Source organism: Rutilus rutilus (assembly GCF_951802725.1).
Source record: "Rutilus rutilus genome assembly, chromosome: 1".
Lineage (NCBI taxonomy): Eukaryota > Metazoa > Chordata > Actinopteri > Cypriniformes > Leuciscidae > Rutilus > Rutilus rutilus.
Window position 1 is genome coordinate 41,703,908 of NC_140209.1, and position 20,324 is coordinate 41,724,231.

The 20,324-nt window shown below is 35.9% G+C and overlaps 2 protein-coding genes across 2 annotated transcripts; both read right to left on the minus strand.

Moving 5' to 3' along the window:
* Nucleotides 1-503: 503 nt before the first annotated feature.
* Nucleotides 504-16,145, minus strand: mpp2a (MAGUK p55 scaffold protein 2a). The gene is made up of 13 exons (XM_084424730.1): nucleotides 16,067-16,145; nucleotides 10,941-10,989; nucleotides 8,403-8,503; nucleotides 7,913-8,065; nucleotides 7,664-7,819; nucleotides 6,544-6,771; nucleotides 6,020-6,151; nucleotides 5,054-5,156; nucleotides 4,142-4,210; nucleotides 3,871-4,032; nucleotides 3,097-3,299; nucleotides 2,669-2,797; nucleotides 504-2,596 (listed from the first exon to the last, which is right to left on the minus strand). Exons 1-13 carry the CDS (start codon nucleotides 16,130-16,132, stop codon nucleotides 2,420-2,422), a joined length of 1,728 nt encoding a protein of 575 aa, XP_084280856.1. The 5' UTR covers nucleotides 16,133-16,145; the 3' UTR covers nucleotides 504-2,419.
* A 633-nt stretch (nucleotides 16,146-16,778) lies between these two features.
* Nucleotides 16,779-20,028, minus strand: pyya (peptide YYa). The gene is made up of 4 exons (XM_084418723.1): nucleotides 19,890-20,028; nucleotides 19,000-19,187; nucleotides 17,636-17,716; nucleotides 16,779-17,098 (listed from the first exon to the last, which is right to left on the minus strand). Exons 2-4 carry the CDS (start codon nucleotides 19,185-19,187, stop codon nucleotides 17,074-17,076), a joined length of 294 nt encoding a protein of 97 aa, XP_084274849.1. The 5' UTR covers nucleotides 19,890-20,028; the 3' UTR covers nucleotides 16,779-17,073.
* Between the last annotated feature and the right edge of the window lie 296 nt (nucleotides 20,029-20,324).

Sequence of the window (20,324 nt, forward strand, 5' to 3'; positions counted from 1 at the left end):
ACAAAATAGTCTTGGTCAAAGATTTTACTTTTTGATTTACTTACTTTCAAAATCATATAGTTTTTTCTTCTGCATGTGCCTGTTTCCAGCCTTGACAATCACCATGATGGATCGGGTAGGATTCAGGAAGTAGGAAAATACTGAAGTGATCACATGACAGATAATATTGCTAATTGGTGGAACTGATGGTGTTACAACTCTTCCCATATTACAACCACCCCCCCTACCACAATGGCACCAATCAAAGTAAATCTAAAATCCTTCACAAGGTCATATTTGGTTGAAAATAAGATGATAATCCTTATTATTCAGAATGATATCTGGTTCTTGCCTGTATGTCAGTGTCAATTTAGCCGGTTAAGTTCATCCATCAGCAATACAGATTTAAGCCAATAGGTGTAAAAAAAAAAAAAAAAAAAAAAAAAGGTGCTGTCAATATTTTGGGGGGATTTTGATGGAAAAGTCATGCATTAGTCAAGCATTTTTTTCACACATTATTTCCCCAAACATTTTATTTCAGAAATCAGGCAATTTACAGAGTGTTATTCTAATCATACACTGATTTTGCAAGTGAAATATGACTATACAGTATCTGCCTCTAGCTTATACCATTATCTGATATGTAGAAAATGTAATATCAATATCAAAACTAAAATCCAAATACCTTACACCTAGATATAAACAATAAAAAACAATAAATAAATAATAGCTGCCAGAATTCAAACCAAATACCATTAGCATGAATGGTAATTGGTGAATATTAATTAGCACTTGAATTATGTTTGCTCATAATAAAAAAGTAGAGAGGGTTTGCCTGTAAGAAAAAGAGACATTGTCATCCAATAAGCATATACAGCATTATAATAAATATGCAACAATGTTTTCAGTGAATAAGATCAGATACACAGATACATGCAGTGACAACATTTTACACCGACAGCATCCTCATAGATATCAACATAAAGGTCTTGATGTCATGCTCTAGCACTGTTCTTGCTTTCAATTAACAGATTCATTTCTAATTAGGGTGTAAACCTGATGTTTGGTCCTTTCAACTTTTTCAAACAAATTATTATTGCCACATTTTCATGTAGTATATGTAAATATAGCTGAATATGGTTGATGTGGTGAACAAATCTACAAAAACAACCATCTGAAATCGATACACGACTGCATTCAGTGACACCTTCTGCACAGTATTATATTATCATAAATATGATCTGCCTGCTGGTTCTATTTCTCATGCCCCTATCAGTGTGCTCTCAGTGTCTAAATAGGATCACATTTCTATATATTCCTGCCCAAAATGTAAAAAAAAAAGTACTGTAATGTGGATGTTTAAGAAACAAACTGTACAAAAGTCATGTGCCTGACACAACAACAGGAGCTGAAGCAAAATAGAACCTTATAATAAAAAATATAATTCAGAGATGAAACACTGTCCGATCATCTATCATCTATGTCATCAGAATTAATGTACACTAACCAGTGGATTGCAAAAAAACATAACTTGATGAATTTACTTCAGTTGCAAATCTGCAAAAGACTTGTTTTCAGAGAATATATACTATCGTTCAAACCTTTGAACATTTTATTTTTGAAAGTAGCCTATTATGCTCATCAAGGCTGAATTCATTTGGTAAAAATACAGTATAAAGAGTCATATTGAAAATGTTATTACAGTTTAAATATTTTTGTGGAAACACTGATACATTTTTTTTTTATTCTTTGATGAATAGAAAATTTAAAAGAACAGCATTTATTTGAAACAGAAATCTTATGTAACATTATAGATGTTTTTACTGTTACTTTTAACCAACTTAATGCATTCTTGCAGAATAAAATTAATTTCTTTAAAAAAATCGAAACTTTTGAACAGAAGTTCATATATTGAATATATTGTTTATGTTTAAAAAAATTGGTTTAAACAAATCTAACAAAATTTTGAGTTTATGCTTTAACAAAAAACTATTTGCTAATGGGGTATCATATATTAACAATTAATTAAAGATATATTCTACAAAATATAGTTTTATCTTACACAATGTTGTGTCTGAAGTAAATTTATCTTATTCTTTGAGGGATTATTTTTACTGAAAAAAACAAACAGATTAAGACTAATATTTTTTGTATGTAAAATTCAAAAATTAATATTTACTTTCAAAATGTGTTTGAACAGAAATGTAAATACTCATGCTGTAAACAAAAAGATTTTGAGACAAAGACTGGCTAAATTCTGACACAAGATATATCAGGATGTGTTCGGAGAGGGTAGATGGTGATTTCACAGACACACTCACACCTGCACTCATATAAGAGCCAGATCTCTCTGATCAGTGTACACCCTTGGAACGAGGTTGATGATATAAACCAGGTAGCACTGATATAAAGTGTCACATGAAACATACAATTGTGAGCTCTAAAAGACCCACCCAACCGGAACCCACTGCTGAGCTCCCTTTAACTGCTCTAAGGAGGATCTGAGGGTCCTGTACGCCTGTTCCAAATCGTCGTTCACTATGGTGAGGTCGAAGTAGTGCCCGTACACTCTTTCAATCTTGGCACTCTCATCCACTGTCCTCTTTAGCTCTGCGTCCTGTTAAAAAGAGACATTTTTAGGATTTTTTATGAGAACCAAGTTTAGTAAAACAGCTACTGTGGGACTTACTGTTCGTAGTTTGGTCGCCACTTCTGCCTCAATCCCAGATCTGTTTATGGTCTTAAGCACCTCAAACTCAGGGGCTTTGATGAACACCACATACGGCAAAAACTCTGATGTCCTGAGGACTTTTAGGGACTATGGGGAAAAAAAATCTGAATCAAAACCTGGTTTTCATGAACTACTACAAAACAGCATCATAAAGGTTCCAAAAAAAGGTTATGGAAGAACCATTTAGGGTTTAAAAGAACTGTTTTCTTTTTAGAATGGAGAATATTTTAACAATCAAATGAACCTTTCACCACTGTAAAGAACCTTTTGTGCAATGGAAAGATTCCATGGAGGTTCTTCGTGGAACTATCAATGCCAATAAAGAACTTCTATCTGTAATAGTTTATAGAATCTCATCAATGTTTAGAAAGTCAGAGGACCCTTACCTGTGGGTTGACATCCAGGATGCAGATTCGTCCAGCCTCCACTACTTCATGGATGGAGTCGATCTTGGTCCCGTAGAGGTTACCATCATATTCACCATGTTCAAGATAGTGACCAGCTTTAATATCAGCTTCCATCTTACTCCGGGATGTGAAGGCATACATCATATTCTCTCTGTCTGCTGATTTGAGCTTCCTAGAGGTGTCTGCGGACATTGATACAAGAACAACCGAGTGAACATCAGATCATTCTTTATTATCTGTTTATTAACAGATTTAGCGCAAACAAATTCTCACACTAAAGGGAATACTACATTCACACGGGATGTCCCGTTCAAACAGCAGCTTAGAAAAGCCTCGAATACTTGCATGTACAGATGAAAGTAGACGGGCTTTATGTTCACAGAAGTGGCTGAGCAAGAATTCCAGACCGACGCTTCAGTCAACAGTCATAAAGTGCGAGATAAGATGAGTAGCTAAACGAAACATTTAATATTTGAATGTTAAACAACTAACAGGGATGCTAACTAATAAACTTGTGTCTAATTTCACAGTTTTGAATTGAAAATAGGCCTAGCAATTCGTGACTGGCAATGAGACGAGACAAGAAACATTAACAAATACATTTTTATCACATTAGGCATAGCTGTTATTATAATATTTTTTTAATTCTTAAAATGCATGCCTCCGAACTCCCTTAGCAAGCTTCATTTTGGGACCTCTTTAAAACCCTGCATATGGCCTCGGTCTGAACCCTCCTAAAACGAGAAGACTCACAGGGGATGGTGGTCCCGTAGTGCTGAGGGTCTGACACTAGCAGCTTATTCTTCAGGCTTCGTCGGCCCACTCCAGGCGCACCCATCAGAATCAGAGTCTTCCTGCGAAACGGAGGGACTTTTGCAACCTCCTCATAGATCAGTAACTCATGCCTGTCAAAATCTTCCAGGGAATAAAAGAGAAATAATAAATCGCATAACAATACCAAGTTTGTTGAGTGTTGAGCGTCAAAAGACACAAGATATGCTTTTGAAGAAAAAGAAAACCTAACCTGCATTTTTTGTAGTCAGGTACATCATTTTCTTCTTCTTCTTGCCAACCATTCCAGTGCAGAGATTGGCTGCAATACACAGTGATGTTATTTTTAGATAAAAACATTTACAGGATTATAGAATCTTAACTAAAGTTTGCACTTTTACTGTTTGCATTGCTGTGTGAATGTTTGATTAGGGCAGTGGTGCGAAGTCATTGGTCTGAAGGAGAAAAGTTCAGAGGAATTGGAGTTTATAAAGGCAGAGAGCCAACCGTTATTCATGCACTAGAACACTGTTGCCTTGGCTGTTTTCTGTTTTTTTCTTTTTCTGCTGATCTGCCCCACATTTTGAGAAGCACTGGATTAGATTAGACATAGTAATGGTTCATATTAAATCCACCAGGGGGCAGTATACACAAATCAACCATTCAGTAGGGTAGATTTAAAAACAGTTGAAATTCATACTTTTATTCAGCAAGGACACATTAAATTGATCAAAATTGACAGAAAAGACATTTATAATGTTTCTTGAGCAGCAGATAAACATATTAGAGTGATTTCTGAAGGATCATGTGACACTGAAGACTGGAGTAATGATACTGAAAATACAGCTTTGCCGTCACAGGAATAAATTGTAATTTTGTAATAATAATAATAATAATAATATATAATGTAAGAGAGAAGAGAGAAAACTATGACTACCAGTTAAAAGTTCAGAGTAATTAAGATTTTTTTTATTAATCGAAAAAATAGGGAATATAGTAATATATTACAATTTAAAAGAACTGTTTTCTATTCGAATATATTGTAAATGTAATTTATACCTGTGATGTCAAAGCTGAATTTTCAGCAGCCATTATGCCAGTCTTCAGTGTCATGATCCTTCAGAAATGTTTCTGAAATGATTAATTAATCCATATATTTCTATACCTGCTGGTGACAGCTCAACATCTCTCTTCACAAAAGCTTTCCTCTTCTCCTCCAGAAGTTGACTGGGAATCAGGCCAGCACTACCTCCCTCTACATGACGTGCCTGCAAAGAGATATATGACTCTAATGTACAGCTTTCAGAGGGTAATATTGTTGTATCATTGTTCTATATCATAAACAAGCATATTTTTATGTGTGTTTGTTAGAAATTCCCTCGACTGAAATTTTAAAGAGATATCTTACATTTTAAATAAAAAGTTTAAAAGTTAATAAACTATCTGGCATGTCATTTTAGCACAAAAATATTGTAGCGCTTCTAAGGCCCTGCTTACACCTGGTATTAAGATGCGTTTTGATGACCCGATCACAAGTGGACAACGCTAAATACAGGTGTAAACGGGGTCTAAAACGTTTTGAGCTTGTCCACTTAGACCTGTTCCAGAGGTAGTCGAAAACTCATTTGACCGGATTGCTTTCGTAGTGTAAACGCTCATGTGGTCGAGTGCAATCGAACAGTCACAAAAGATCACATACTCTCTGCCTACTGACCTAATGTATGAACATTATTTGAAGCGCGCTAGCCAGACGGGATTTAAACCCAAGTTTGGTTTGAAGATGAAAAACACACCAAGCACAATGTTCTCTCATCATTTCTGATTTCCAACATGAACTTGAGACTATCAGAGCAGAAACAAAAGCTGCTGCTCTCTGTAAGTTTTTCTGTTTATATGTAAATCGCATGAGCTTTTTTCCATCTATTAGATCGAAAGATCTGAAAAAGTTCCTACACCCGCCCATAGAGGCTCCCCTCGAAAAAATCAGGACAGAAGTGGTTGAAAGTGGACAAAAGAGACGGATTAAAATACCAGGTGTAAATGGGAATTTGTCTCCCTCGACTACTTGATGTGATCGACCAAAACGCATCTTAATAGCAGGTGTAAACAGGGCCTAAGTTGACCAACCAACCTGCCACCAGTTCACATCTTCCTGGTTCACAATCTGCAGAATGTCTCCACTTAAGAACATCAGTCCCGCCTCCTTGCAAGGGATGAGGTTGTCATTGGCAGGGTCATAATCAAAATGGCACTTTACAAAAACCTGTAGAGACAAGGATGAGAGTGATCCAGACTGAAATATAGTTTACATTAAAGTTACTATTTTATTAGAAAACTGAAAATGATTCAAAAATCTATAAATGAAATGAGGTCAGTTTTTAAAGCAGTTATTCTAAAGCCTTTAACCTAAAATACCCAGCCTATCTGAAAGTTAAAATGATACACCCCATCAAACGACCATATAAATGTAGTCTGGACAGATGATAAGATCAGGAGGTGAATAGTAGAACGCTGCTGGAAGTGTCTATAACATGCTTCTACCTTCCAGCTCACGATCCTGTCTGATCTCATAGTAAACACATCTGGCTTTAACTGAGAGCGACTCACGGGACTCACTCAGTGTCCCGTTCTGTATTTAGGGGGAGGGGATGGTACCTGTCTCGGGGGATGTGGCTCCTGGTAGCTGGGAAGGATTTTGAGCACCACACTGCCGCTGGTCTCCTGCAGCATCTCCTGCAGCACACGAGGGTCGTCGCCCACCTCTCTCCCATTCACCTCTTTGATGATGTCACCCACGTGGAGCAGACCCTGCTGGTCGATCATCCCCCCGTGGAGAATACGTGCAATCACCAGCTCTCCGTTCTCAATACGGAACGTCACACCCTGACACGACAACATGAGATGAAGTCAGAAACTGGTGGTCAAAACACTGCAAGCACATTTTGAACTCGAGCAATGAATTTCCATGACGTTTTTATATTTATTTACTATTTAGCATACCAACAAAAATTGTATATTCACTGTAGAATTTCATATAATAAATATTTTTAGAGTAAAACATTTTTAAACAATAAAATATTCCTATTTTCTCATTTTTAGAGCAAGCAAAACTATGAATTTCATTTAATCCTATTGTTATGCTCTGATCAAAAATATAATATTAAAATTTAATAAAATATTACTATTAAATGCAAATATATGTATTTAATATATACATTAATATACAATGTAGTTGTTACTATGGAAATTTTCTATATGAAATCTATTTTTAATACATAATGTGCATTAATCTCATATTTAGGAACAAAGCATAAGCATATTTAGTTTAATCCTTTCATTATGCTCTGCTCTAAAATATAATATTTGTATTATAATTTAATATAACATGACTATGATATGTAAATATTATAATATCATGAATAATTACATCATTGAATTACTATACAATGTATATTCACTACAGAAAATGTGTATGTTTATTAATCACATGTTTTAGAGCAGAGTATTACTATAAATTAAATGTAATCCCATCATTATGCTGTGCTCTGAATAATATTATTATTATATGGAAATATGATAATACAATATATAATTATATAATTTAATTAATATACAACGTATATTCACTACAGACATTTTGTATAATGTAGGCTATATTAATCTCATATTTTAGAGCATGACCATACATTTTTATTTAATCCTTTTGTGTAATATAATATTAGTATTATCATTTAATATAACATTACTACAAATTATACACTGAATGCGGTCTCACCAAGTGTTCTCCAGCCACTTTGCGGATGCCCACCATCCGGATGGCATCAGCTGGCACGGGCACGCTGTTGATGGGCGGCTCCATGAAAGCGCAGGGGCTCGGGGGCGGAGTCTCACACGTCTGAGAGGCCACAGAGTCGTGGGTCTCCAACAGAGACTGATCATCACAAGCATAGTGTGTCAGCCATAAATACAGACAGTGTATTACTCTCGTTTCATTTCACAGGTTTGTTGAGCTGCAGCTGTGTACCTGGAAGTGCGGCTGGTTGAGAATGAGTGACAGCTCTGCGGCGGTGTTGCTGCGGTGTGTAAAGGGGCTCAACTCTCTCAGGATGTCCTGCACAAGCTCCACATTATTGTCCCTCACGGCCTCCAGCCGTGTCTCCTCCAGACTCTCTGCACTCTGGGAGATCATTCAGGTTTTAAACAACATATTAATCATCGATTATTAGTTTGCTACTGTTGCTTTTGACAACTGTGTGTGTGTGTGTGTGTGTGTGTGTGTGTGTGTGTGTGTGTGTGTGTGTGTGTGTGTGTGTGTGTGTTTGTTTGTTTGTTTCAAATTTCAATTTAAAGTACTTTTCTACATACAATATTGCCAAAGCATTATACATAGTAATGACAAGAAAAAAGAAAATGTACAATGTTACAATTCCCAAACAGCCATTTAATAAGTGGGATAATGAACAGTTTTCTTTTGGGTCTGGAACTGCCCTACTGTATGCAGAAAGACAACTGACCACAGGGCTCTCCATGATACCCTTGAGGAAGATGAGGTCCAGGTCATTGGCAGTGGCAGAGCTGGTGCTGTCACTCAGTGTGTCCAGCATCTGTGGCACTGCTGGGGGGGATAGAGACATGATTATGCAGCTGCTTATGAGATACTGTGCTGTTTGATCAAACACACACTCACACAATCTGTTATATAATTATATATTCACATATGGATGATATGAGATATTTTTTTTAAAGTACAGCTCAACTGTACATGAAATATGAATTTGTAGTGAATCCATTTTTGTTTTTTTTGCCAGACATTTGCACAGTTTTTCCAGAACGCTACATTTTTGTCAGGCCAGTAAGAAAGATTTCTTGAACTATGCCTTTAACTATTGAAATTTGACTGGGAGTGTATTTGATATGATGTAGAGGGTTTACACTACAAGACTGACCTTTTAGGGTATATCACAGACCCTTAATCTATGAGTTTCTTCAGAATCACACAGTATGTATTAGCAGACACTACAGGGCAAGAAAATGTCAAGTGGACCTCCACTCTAAAAAAATATATGTTTTTTACAGTTCTATTTAGAACTGTATCGTCTTGAAGAACCCTTTATATGCTGAAATGGTTCTTTGTGTTAGAGTTCAGGGTTCTTTCCCGCCTTTTTGTTTTTCAAATCAGTAACTGTCAAAGCCTCCTCATTACTGCTTTTCTGGAGCTCAGATACAACTACAAAGACTGTCAACACACTCTCAACAGGTAAATTAATTCTTTATTAAAATGTCAATACATTTTGTCACTTTTGTTTTTAAATATTGTAACTGGTTTCCTACCAATCATGTCTTTTTCTCTTTTAAGTATAACAGAACATGTAAGTGTGAGCAGCTCTCACAGCTTCAGTTAAGGATATACTCATCTTCTCTTCTCCACAAAGTAAGTAACAGAGATACTGTGTTTATGATCCATATTGTTAAAAAAAACTTTTCTTTAATTATTATTTTATGCCTAAACACCCAGTCACAAAAAATATTATATCACTTTTGATATCCCATGACTTTATATCCCATACTTATATCACATTACATCAATATTGTGTTCAATGTCAATGTCAATGTTATTTATTAATGTATTCAGCTATCAACTGTTGTTAGAGCAAGGTATTTTTTGCTACAATTTGCCATGTCAGTAAAAAATAAATGTACCTAATTGACACAACATGCTGGGGTTTATTTTTTTTTATGTAAAATCCAAATTGAGGCAACAAGATATTATAAGACCAGGCAGATAAAGGACTAAAAAAACATATTAATAAATAATATATATAAAAAATATATTAATAACACTAACAATTAGTATTGTTATTGTTATTTTTAACAATTTTTTTTGTAATTAATATTAGTATATTAGTATATTAATATTACAAGTGTAAGAAGATACTAATATACTAATATTAATTACAATAAACTATTGTTAAAAATTAGGACCTTTATAACACTTTCAAAACATGGTTCTTCATGGAACCTTATAAAAAGGGTTCTATTTAGCAACAAAAAGGGTTCTGCTATTGTTACAAGCTAAATAACCCTAATTTGGTACTGTTTAGAAGCATTTTTCTTAAGATGCAGGGCATGATCTCACCAAAGCTGGGTTTCCCTGCTGTGCCAGCCATCTTTGGCACAAGTGTGTCCATGTTTACAGCGCCAGGAAAATCTTCACCACAATTAAACTACCTTCAATGATTTTGTATTTCATCTATTCTGTAATTCATATTTTGATCTGTACTGTTTTGGCTCGACTTCAAATTCTTTGAATGAACAGAACCATAGCTCTGTTGTGGCTACTGCTTACGCCAAAGGCACAATACAACACTAGTGTGCTGTATTGACGCTAAACCATCTGCATTAGGGTCCAAAGAATTGCAAATAAATAAATATATGCTGTATATAAATACTTTTATATTAGATGTTCATTTTAGATGTTCATTTAAAAAAAAAAAAAATCTTTTTTGGGGGGGGGGGGGGGGGGGTATCTCCCAAGGGTTGATTTTCATTAAAAAAATAACCGAAACTTTTTTAATTTTGCTATATGAAGATCACATTAAAACAACATTTGTAAACAATGTTAAACCAACACATTAAAACAACACTGGACGCATTTCATCATGCATTTATCCTTTGTGTGGAAAATAACAAAAAAATATATTTTATTTGGTCTATTTAGGATGGACAAATTCCTAGTTATGACATTAAAATAAGCAAGACAAAGGAGTTGGGGGGAAAAAAGTTTTTAAAAAAATAGAAGAACAAAGTGCCATTTCATCACCATTATTTCCATCACATAATGCAGTTATGCAACAAAATACATAATTTGAAATGTGATAGAAATGACACTGGTGGAAATATTCACGACAGTTAAATATTCTGTGATGCATGTATGTTCACTTTTGGACACTGTTATTGAACACATCAAATAAACTAGAGATGGTGTGAACAGTTTAAGAGTTATTTTATAAAAGTCCACAGGGCCAAAAACACTCTTAGATGATGATACTTACCATGCTCTGTGCCGGTGGCTGCCACAGGCATGATGTTTGAAATCTGCAACTAAAGCATCAGAGAGAGAGATTTAACATTAATATTATACATCATTAGGACTAGAGGGTAAAGTATAAACAAAGAAGATATGGGGAATAAAAATAAATGTAAAAGAGTGGGGCATTTACTAGTAAGCTTTGCTAAGTTGCTATGGCGATATATACAATAAAATGAGACATGCAGCCTTTGTGTGCGTGTTAAGAGGTGGGAGGGAGAGAATGAACTGTTTTTAGGGGGGTGCTTAGATTCAGCCGTGTCCTCAAAATGAAACAATGACAGGGAGCAGGTGCACCAGTCGCAGGAGGAAAGAGGAGAGAGGGGAGATGGACGGGGGGAGCGACAGAAGTGCTGAGAGTAAGACTGAAAGGTTTTATATGTATTTATTATACAGCTTTCTGGAATACTTGTTTCAGATTGGTCAGTCGCTGCATTCTACTGTTTCTGTATAATTAACTTAACTGGATAACTGACTGTTGTTCCAGGCAATAGATTAACTCCACTCTATTTCTTCCCATATAATAAAATAATTTCTAACAGCCAAATCAATATTTCATGTCCATTTATTTGCTAATTAGAAGGATAATGTTCTGCCTGCTGGTCATTATAGTCAAATAGCTGATACATTATGCCATATGACAGACAGACAGACAGACAGACAGACAGACAGATAGATAGATAGATAGATAGATAGATAGATAGATAGATAGATAGATAGATAGATAGATAGATAGATAGATAGATAGATAGATAGATAGATAGATAGATAGATAGATAGATAGATTCCCTTATGTTCCTGCTCTGAAACTCTGTAAATGGTATCCCAGTAAGCAAGATCTTCTTTCTCCCTCTCATTTGCTCTCTCTCACACACACACACACACACACACACACACACACACACACACACACACACACACGCATGTACATGTTGGGAGTCAATGTTTTATGGGGAATTTTCATAGAAATAATATTTTTTATACTGTACAAACTGTATATTGTATCTCCAAACCCTATCCCTACCCGTAAACACAACTCTCACAGAAAACTTTTTTACATTTTCAAAGAGAGAGAGAGAGAGAGAGAGAGAGAGAGAGAGCTCATCACGCCTCATCAAACTATAAGGCAAATAATTATTTTCTTGGTCTAGACATCTGTTGTGTTTCTCACGAACAGGAGCTGCACTGTCAATCATATTACAAAACAGGATGCACTGTAATGAATGTACTGATACAGCACACGGAGGGCAATAAATTAGCCGTGTTTACTCTAGAGACGATTACACTGCCTTCACTACTTAAGGTCAAAGACAGATCTTCCCATCGGAGCATTCACAACGCACCGTTCTACTAACATTATGAGGATTTCAACACAAATTCAAAAAATATTCCTCAAAAATCCCATGCAACCATTTTCACATACACTGTATGACGGAGGTGGTTGCTATAGCGATTCCTTTTTTCCCCCCACATGTTACGTAGGTTATGAGCTGAGTGGCTAGCCTACTTCCCAAAAGGGGAAAGTAGCTGCCTAACATACTGCACAGAATTGAAGCTGAATTCCAGGAAGTCGGAACGTCTTACTTAAGAATCTGAACTATCTGAATGCTTATTATGCAGATAGTTCACCAAAAATGAAAATTCTGTCATCATCAATCAACTTCATTCCAAACCTGTATGACTTCCTCTGTTTTTTTAAAGGAGATATTTTGAAAAATGTCTCAGTGTTTTTTTTTCTTTCTTGTCTATACAATGGAAGTCAATTGGTACCACAACTGTTTGGTTACCAACATTCTTCAAAATTCCTTTTGTGTAAAGGTTTGGAATGACATGAGAGTAAATGATGACAGAGATGAAAACACTTTGAACATGACACATTTAAATAACACCAGAACAGTCCTGAAATATCTTCATATAGAGTCAGTTCTCTATATGTATGCGGTAGAGGGTAAACAAGGTCCAATAAGCCTGCTTTTGACACTCGGCTTTTAGGAATAAAAATAAATAAATAATAAATAAATAAAAAATTTGCATTTCACCTCTGCTCTAGCTTGTTTCCTAGTCTAGCTTTCTAATAAACCTGACATTGTACACTATTAATAATGCTGGCTAGGACAAATTGCTTATTTTAAATGGCTTATGGACAAGCTGTGTGTGTGTGTGTGTGTGTGTGTGTGTGTGTGTGTGTGTGTGTGTGTGTGTGTGTGTGTGTGTGTGTGTGTGTGTGTGTGTGTGTGTGTGTGTGTCTGCTAAATGCATAAATATGTAAATATAAATTCCCGGAAGAACTCAGACTGATGACTTATTCTATCCACTTTATAAAAATACATTGATTTTGCTGGGCCATGAAATAAAATCATTTTTAAGCTAAGGAAATTATGAAAAACATTTCCACATTTTGGTTCTAATAATTGCAATATACATAGTCTAATTATTTTAATAATCTAAAGAAGAAAACACAAAACATAGGATCTTTGATCATGTGGTTGTGTGATGCTAGTGTGAATCTGTTGTTTATGTAGCTGAGATCAGTCCTGGTGGGATGGAGAGGTCAGACTTCACACACACCTCCGTTTCATTCTCACACTCTAGCTTATTCACAAGCATGACAAGGCTCAGAGTGATGCTGCTATACTGCGATAAAGTGTCAGTTCAGTTCAGTTCAGTTCAGTTCAGTTCAGGCAAACACAGACACTCATTTAAATGGAGTCTAGTGTCTCACTCAGCTCATTTCCAGCAACTCCTTTGTTAAAAAACGGTCTTTATTAAGGGGTGTTGGCTGTGCTTTCTTTGAATATATAGGTGTTGTGAACGCCTCAAGCGCTTCTGATTTCTGATTGTCCACTAGTTACCATCTTTAATCACAGAGCACCTCAGGGCTCCATCTTCTCGCTTTTATTAACCCACACAAAACAAACAGATTTTATTGTTAACCTACAGGCACACAGCTTGAGAATAACAGGACATAAATTGCTCCTCTAACACTTTAAATATTAAACACCACAGTTAGCAAAATATTAGCATAAATGTTGCTGGGGAAAAACAAAGCAAAGCAAAATATCATGTCAAAACTTAAAAATAATCAAATATAAAACACACAGCGGGCCCAATTTGATCCATAAATCACTTAAAATGTCTGAAAAATATGGAAATAATTGATGCTAGTTCTTTCCTAGAGTCCAAATCAGTGTAATTTTAGTATCTGAGACACTATTATAGTTTTTACGAATATTTTGGAAATGTTTTATATTCATTTTCTTTTTTCATTTTCATTTTAGCTTAAGTTTTAGTAACTTTGTTTTGCCATTGTTTGTTAAAATTTTTTAGATTTTTTATATTTTTTTATATTTCTATACAGATTTGATTCATTTTTATTTTGTTTTCAGTTTTAGTTATTTTAGAACATCAAGTTAAACGAAATAAAAATGAAAAAATTGTTTTAATATGTATGTTTAAAAAACAGTACACCTCAAAAACCATAGATCATGGATATGTTTCCGCTTGCCTTATGTATTAGCTTATATATATTACATTTAGTATTTAACATATCTTTTAAATAATTCATCAATCTAATATTATTTAACTAGATTTGCAATAATATCTGAAAATTACTCCTAAACTCCAAAAACAGCCATAAATAAAATAAAAAACGTTCTGTCAACTGCCTGAAACTCTCTCAGACTGGCTTTAGCTGAAGGGTCTACTAATGTTTGATGTAAATTCCCATGGAGAGCTGTCAGCCAAACATGGGATATGCTCAAGCTCACATTTCAATCTCATTACCAATCAGACTGCTCCAGTGTGTTTTGGCCAGGTGTGAATGCAAACTCAGCATCTGAGTGAGATCCCCTGAGAGAAGGCACGAGGGGGTCTTCCTCTAGCCCTTTATAAAAGGGAGGGGTGGTGAATTTATCATGTATTGGCAACTCTTGAGGCCCCCACCTCTTCCATTCCCATCCTTCCTGCAGACCCCACTGAGCCCCCCATGCTAATGACACCCTGGTCTGGCCCAGCCCACATCACAAGCAGCCACGCTCTCCATCTGCTCCCTTTGAGCCAGAAAAAGGCATGGCCCATCTGTCTCAAGCACAGACAAATACATATGCGTCCCCTTTAAGGAACCATAACAAGAAGCTGAGACTATGCCAGATTATTCTCTGCTTTTAATCACCTGGTTTTGACAGCACATCAATAATATTCATATAGGCATTAACGCTTTAAATCTGCTAGTGTAATGGTATCATAAATAAGTTTTCAGTCACCAAACACAAAATAAAAGCACCACCAATATCATGTTTTTATTCCTTTGTGCTTTAATAAAAAATATATATTTATATTGAATAGGTGAACTAGGCAACCCACTCCACTATGGTTTCAAATACAATTACAAAATGTCTGACCAGAAAGTGTACTATATAAGGACATATAGGGGCGATTTCGGACACAGCTAGTAAAACGTCCCAGAGCTGTTATAATAAATATGCGACTTCATGGAATTCGACCAATCACATTAGAGGACCAGAACTAATTGCTGCAGCCTATAATAATTTCTCCTATACTTTTTAGAGCTCTCATAATAAGATGCTCTTCACTATAATGTTTCAGTTATTTAGCCTATACCTTTGTTACATCCTTAATAAAGTAGCCTATAGCTCAATTCATATGCACTAGAAAGTGTATTTCTACATCCTGATCACAGGTTCTCTTGCAGTTATTTGGTGAATAACTGTGAAATAGGCTAAGTGCTGATGATAAGGGAAAAAAAAGAGGTTCAAGAATTTCACTCCCCGCCAACAATATGGACAGAAGCGATACCAACAAATATCTGATGCAGTCCTCAATTACACTAATTAGAATTCACATTTCACTTAAATTTGATGAATAAAAGAATATCATGCCAATGGAGAACAACACTCCCCCCCTTCCTAACGGTGGAACGTTAACAACAATAAGACGTCAACACTATACTATACAGTAGATGAAACGACTATATGGTTTGCATCCCTAAATGGAATATACGTTTAGAGGGCTACATCAACACACAAAATACGCAATTTTTTTATTATTTGTATAATAAAAAGAGATACTAACCTTTCCCGTATAGCTTCGTTGCGTTGTTTTGATTCTAAGAGAGGTGTCTAACCCGCTACAAAGCATCAAATCAGAATCTAGTCATTGCGTACACATAAAGGGGCAACGCTCAAATGTCTCAGAAGGTGGGACCCACCCAGCTGATGTTTAGCTATAGGGCCGCGTTTACAATAGAATGTTCTCGACAGACCGCTTTAAATGTTCTCCATTCATTTACATAACAGTGGCAAACAGTTGAGTAATGTGCATTTGCAGGTTCAACAGCGAACATTTCTTCTGCTAAATGTGTTTGAAATAAGTCGAGACCATCACGTCATTAAATAAATATTACCAAACATAGTGACTCTAAGTGTTATTATCTGTCATTCATATACATGTTGCTGTTCAAAAATTGTTTGTGCAGTTTTTGTAGAATGAGATGTTAGCAATGACTTGTGGTGAAAGAAATTAATAGAATTGAGGTATTTTGCCTAAATGTTATTGACGTGTGGAATCTAAAAGAGTTTTATTTTATGTTACAGGAGGGACATCTGGTGGTCATTTAGAAATAACCTTATAAAGAGAACAACTAGGTATTTTGAAAATGTACTACGATCAGACAATATTATATTAAATAATAATAAAAACTTAAAATAAACCTAACTTGTCGTTTGTCTTTACGGCATATGGTACAGCCTTTTCAAAAACCACCAGAGCAAAATAAATAGCCAAATTCATCCAATAAACTTTTAATCACATAGAATAATTTACATGGTACAAACGAAAAAGCATAATTTCTGAATGACACAATGATGTATACACATATACACTTCCATTGATAGTTCCTATTATAATATATTATGTACAGTTGTTAATGATATTTGTTCTGTGCGCACCAAAGAAAAAAGATGATGTATAATAAAGAGGTGGATGAGGTTGTCTGATGTTCTCATTTAATTGTCTGGAGGTTTTCTGTGGGAGGCACAGGTGGGCTTAGCTCAGGACAGTCAACACACAGTCACTGAACCTCACCACATATAAGAGTCTTCATATCTGAAAGAGACAAATGTAAAAAATAAATAAACAATCAACTTTTTTTTTTTTTTACTGACATCAATATAGTTTATTCACTATTCCGATTGTTTACACTGATAGTATTTAACCTTTAAATCTTTCCATCTTCTAATTTGTGCTACAATTTCTGTCAGTCTATTACAGTTTTCAATTAGCTAGCACAGTGTGACTTTTTATTTTGAGGCCTAATAAGGGCTGTTAAATGTCAAGGCCTCTCAAATATTCACTGTGCGTCATGTTCCCTAACCCACTCCCTTCCTGACGGACAGAGAGAAAGAAAGCCAGGGATCCATCTGTCCCCTTATTCCTCAACAGGTGTGAAAAAATCATGAGTTGTCCTTCTTCCCATTAACACACAACCTATCACCCTTTGTTAATGAGTTCCTCGAGGATTTAAAAAAAAACTGCATTCACCCAAAATACCATGTAAATCAGGAAACTTTTGTTGATCTGTTTTGTAACAAGCCCATTAGCAATTAACATTAAAATTGCAGCTAAAGTAAAAAAGACTCCCACCTTGATCTCTGTTTGCGCTCTGTATCGTCTCCGAACAGCAGCTCTGCCATCACATCTTCCGAAGTGGACCTTTTCCCATACCTGCATGTAAGAAATATGACAATTTATTCCCTCATTACTTCATTCCATCCGTGTATCTTAGCTGGGAACATTTCAGTACTGAAATAATGAACTCAAATTGCTCACACAGTGAGCTCACTGTGGTGTGTGAAAGTGTCAGAAAGTGAAAAGAACTAGTCAGCCCACTTTATCTGTCAGACACCAATCACCGATATAAATACAAACTGTCTTTTCACCCCAGACGTTATGAATCTAATTTAGCAGTTAAATGTTTTTTGGACTTCTTGAAAGCTGAAGACGCTTGAGACGTGTCACCTACAGACTCTGACATTTATCTCACAGATTATATGAATGAAGCCTCTATATCTTTAGAAAAAACACGAATGTCAGAAATGGAGCGAAGAGTTTGAATATGGACCTGAGACAATTGAGTATTTTTACTCTCAGAACAGCATCTTCTAGATGAATAGGTCTATGCTGAAAACAAGCTAAAAGTGCATTGGTTTGGCACTCGAATAAAAAAGCAATTTCATGCTCAGATTACTCCTCAATAGATGCCTACAAGCAACATCAATGAGTCTGAGACTAAACTGATGTTATAGCTATTTCTGAAACATGAGCTCTACAGAATCCCACCTGCTCCCTATTACGGACATCGGCAACACTTTGTGAAGTGGCCAACATTCATTTAATGTAGTCACGACTGAGATATACTCATGGTTTAGCTGCTTTAACCATCACGTCTGTTTGATTTATCTCAGATAGGCATCATAGATTTTAATTTTGACCTCTTATACAGGCAAGACTTTAGGTTCTTTGGTGGACCAACAGAGTATGAAGCCCTAGAATAAAGGTGTATTGTGGGGGAGAGAAAATAATTGACTGTAAATGTTTTTATTGGAATGTGTTGCTCATAGTCCTAAATGTCAAAGGCCTGTTAGACTATAAATATGTAAATAAATGTAGTCCTCTATAGGACAGAGCTGCAGAGAAACATCAATATATGACAGATGAGAACCCTATTCAATCTTAGAGGCTTCTCCGAGGTGCATCTGTTGGGTTTTATCACTCTGATTTGTTATATGAAGAGCCTTTGGCTACTGAAAAGTGGACCATAATGCAATTTCAGAATCATATTGCAGAACTTAGTCATTTGTCCTGATGTATTAATGGGAGACGGTGCACTGACACTAACGGGAAATTATTTTTTATCATGGTCACCTGGTCGGGTGATAATAAGAACATTTTAAGCAAACATAATAGCTACAGGTGCGTTTGTATGATACACCGCGTGTCTTTCTCACCGTTGTCTCGTGATGAGGTTGATGTAGTGTCTCAGCGCGGTGTAATATTTGGCGAGTTCCTCAGGAGCAGCGTCGTCTCCAGGATTCTCTGGTTTAGGCGGATAGGCGTCCACAAGCGTCCCGAGACACAGGAGCACGCAGAAGAGGAGAGTAGCGATGACGGTCCAGGGCTTCAGCATGACAGCCATCTGAAAAATACAACTCGCCTTTAATTTCCTTACATAAACCAGTGCACGTGTGGACTGCGTTTTATATAAAACGTCTGAATGGATCTAAGTGAGGGAGCGCGACAACAGGTGGGAAAGCGTAAATCGGTTTTTGAAGTAGTTGTGTAAAATTCAGATTTGCATGATAGTAGCTGCATGTGCACGCTACACTGCAGTCAACACGATTGCAAAAACTTACAAAATATCTCTTTGAAATTCGGAATTATTTGACAGAATTATCATTTGAATCAATCGAAAGTTAAAAAACAAAACCAACTGAGATCAAGACGGTTTGAACTGCATTTAAAGCAATGAATCACTTTAGTTTACGTAGCATACGATACAAACTTTTGTGAAACGATGGAATAATTACGAATAATAATAATAAAAAATGTTCTGGTAATCTAATCCATCGCGCCTTTTTCCTAGCATATAATTACAAGTAGTAGGCTATGAATTAATTGGACTAATTGTTTGTGTCTGCTGTCCATGGTGCTGAATGTGCTCGTACTAACAAAAATGACATATACTGAAAACGTATTTTGTATCCTGCATAGCAAACTCAGAATAATGAAAACAATAATGCCTAGATTTCCCACAGCACTTCAAGTCAAATTTAGCACGTAACGTAACTTCTGATTTGGCGCCTCCACATGCAGAATGATAATCACAATAAAAACTTACTTTCAGCAGTTTAAGAGTTTAGGTGCAGTTATTTCTCTGGACTGGAACTCTGAAGATTCTTTTTCCAATCTTCTTTTTGCGTCTCCCGAATCTTTGTGAGGTCTCTCAGCAATAAGAAGTTACACTCACGAATCTGTCCTGCCTGCACCTCAAGTGCTTTATATACAGTGCTGCGCCTTGCGTAAACACGAGCCGGGCGGTGGAAATGACAGTAGCGCTGCCCCCAACTCCACATCATATACGTCAATCATAAACACATTCGTAATACAACTCACGAGACATTTTCATCAAGATCATTGCTGATGTTCAGTTGCAGATCAGTTTTTTTGAATATGAGACGTAAGTTAAAATGGACATCTATGACATTCTTGAAGTTTACATGATTTTTTTTCATGAAAGTTTCTTATTAAATATGTAGGCTACCTTATTCTTTAT

Bases quoted from the DNA above. Each gene is read 5' to 3' on its own strand.
- pyya (XM_084418723.1), bottom strand. From the start codon at position 19,187: ATGGCTGTCATGCTGAAGCCCTGGACCGTCATCGCTACTCTCCTCTTC. The intron at 17,717-18,999 runs GTGAGAAAGACA...TCTTACATGCAG, and splicing joins AACCTCATCACGAGACAACG to GTATGGGAAAAGGTCCACTT. The intron at 17,099-17,635 runs GTGGGAGTCTTT...TGTCTCTTTCAG, and splicing joins GAGCGCAAACAGAGATCAAG to ATATGAAGACTCTTATATGT.
- mpp2a (XM_084424730.1), bottom strand. From the start codon at position 16,132: ATGCTTTGTAGCGGGTTAGACACCTCTCTTAGAATCAAAACAACGCAA. The intron at 10,990-16,066 runs GTTAGTATCTCT...CTGATGCTTTAG, and splicing joins AACGAAGCTATACGGGAAAG to TTGCAGATTTCAAACATCAT. The intron at 3,300-3,870 runs GTGAGTCTTCTC...CAATGTCCGCAG, and splicing joins CTACGGGACCACCATCCCCT to ACACCTCTAGGAAGCTCAAA.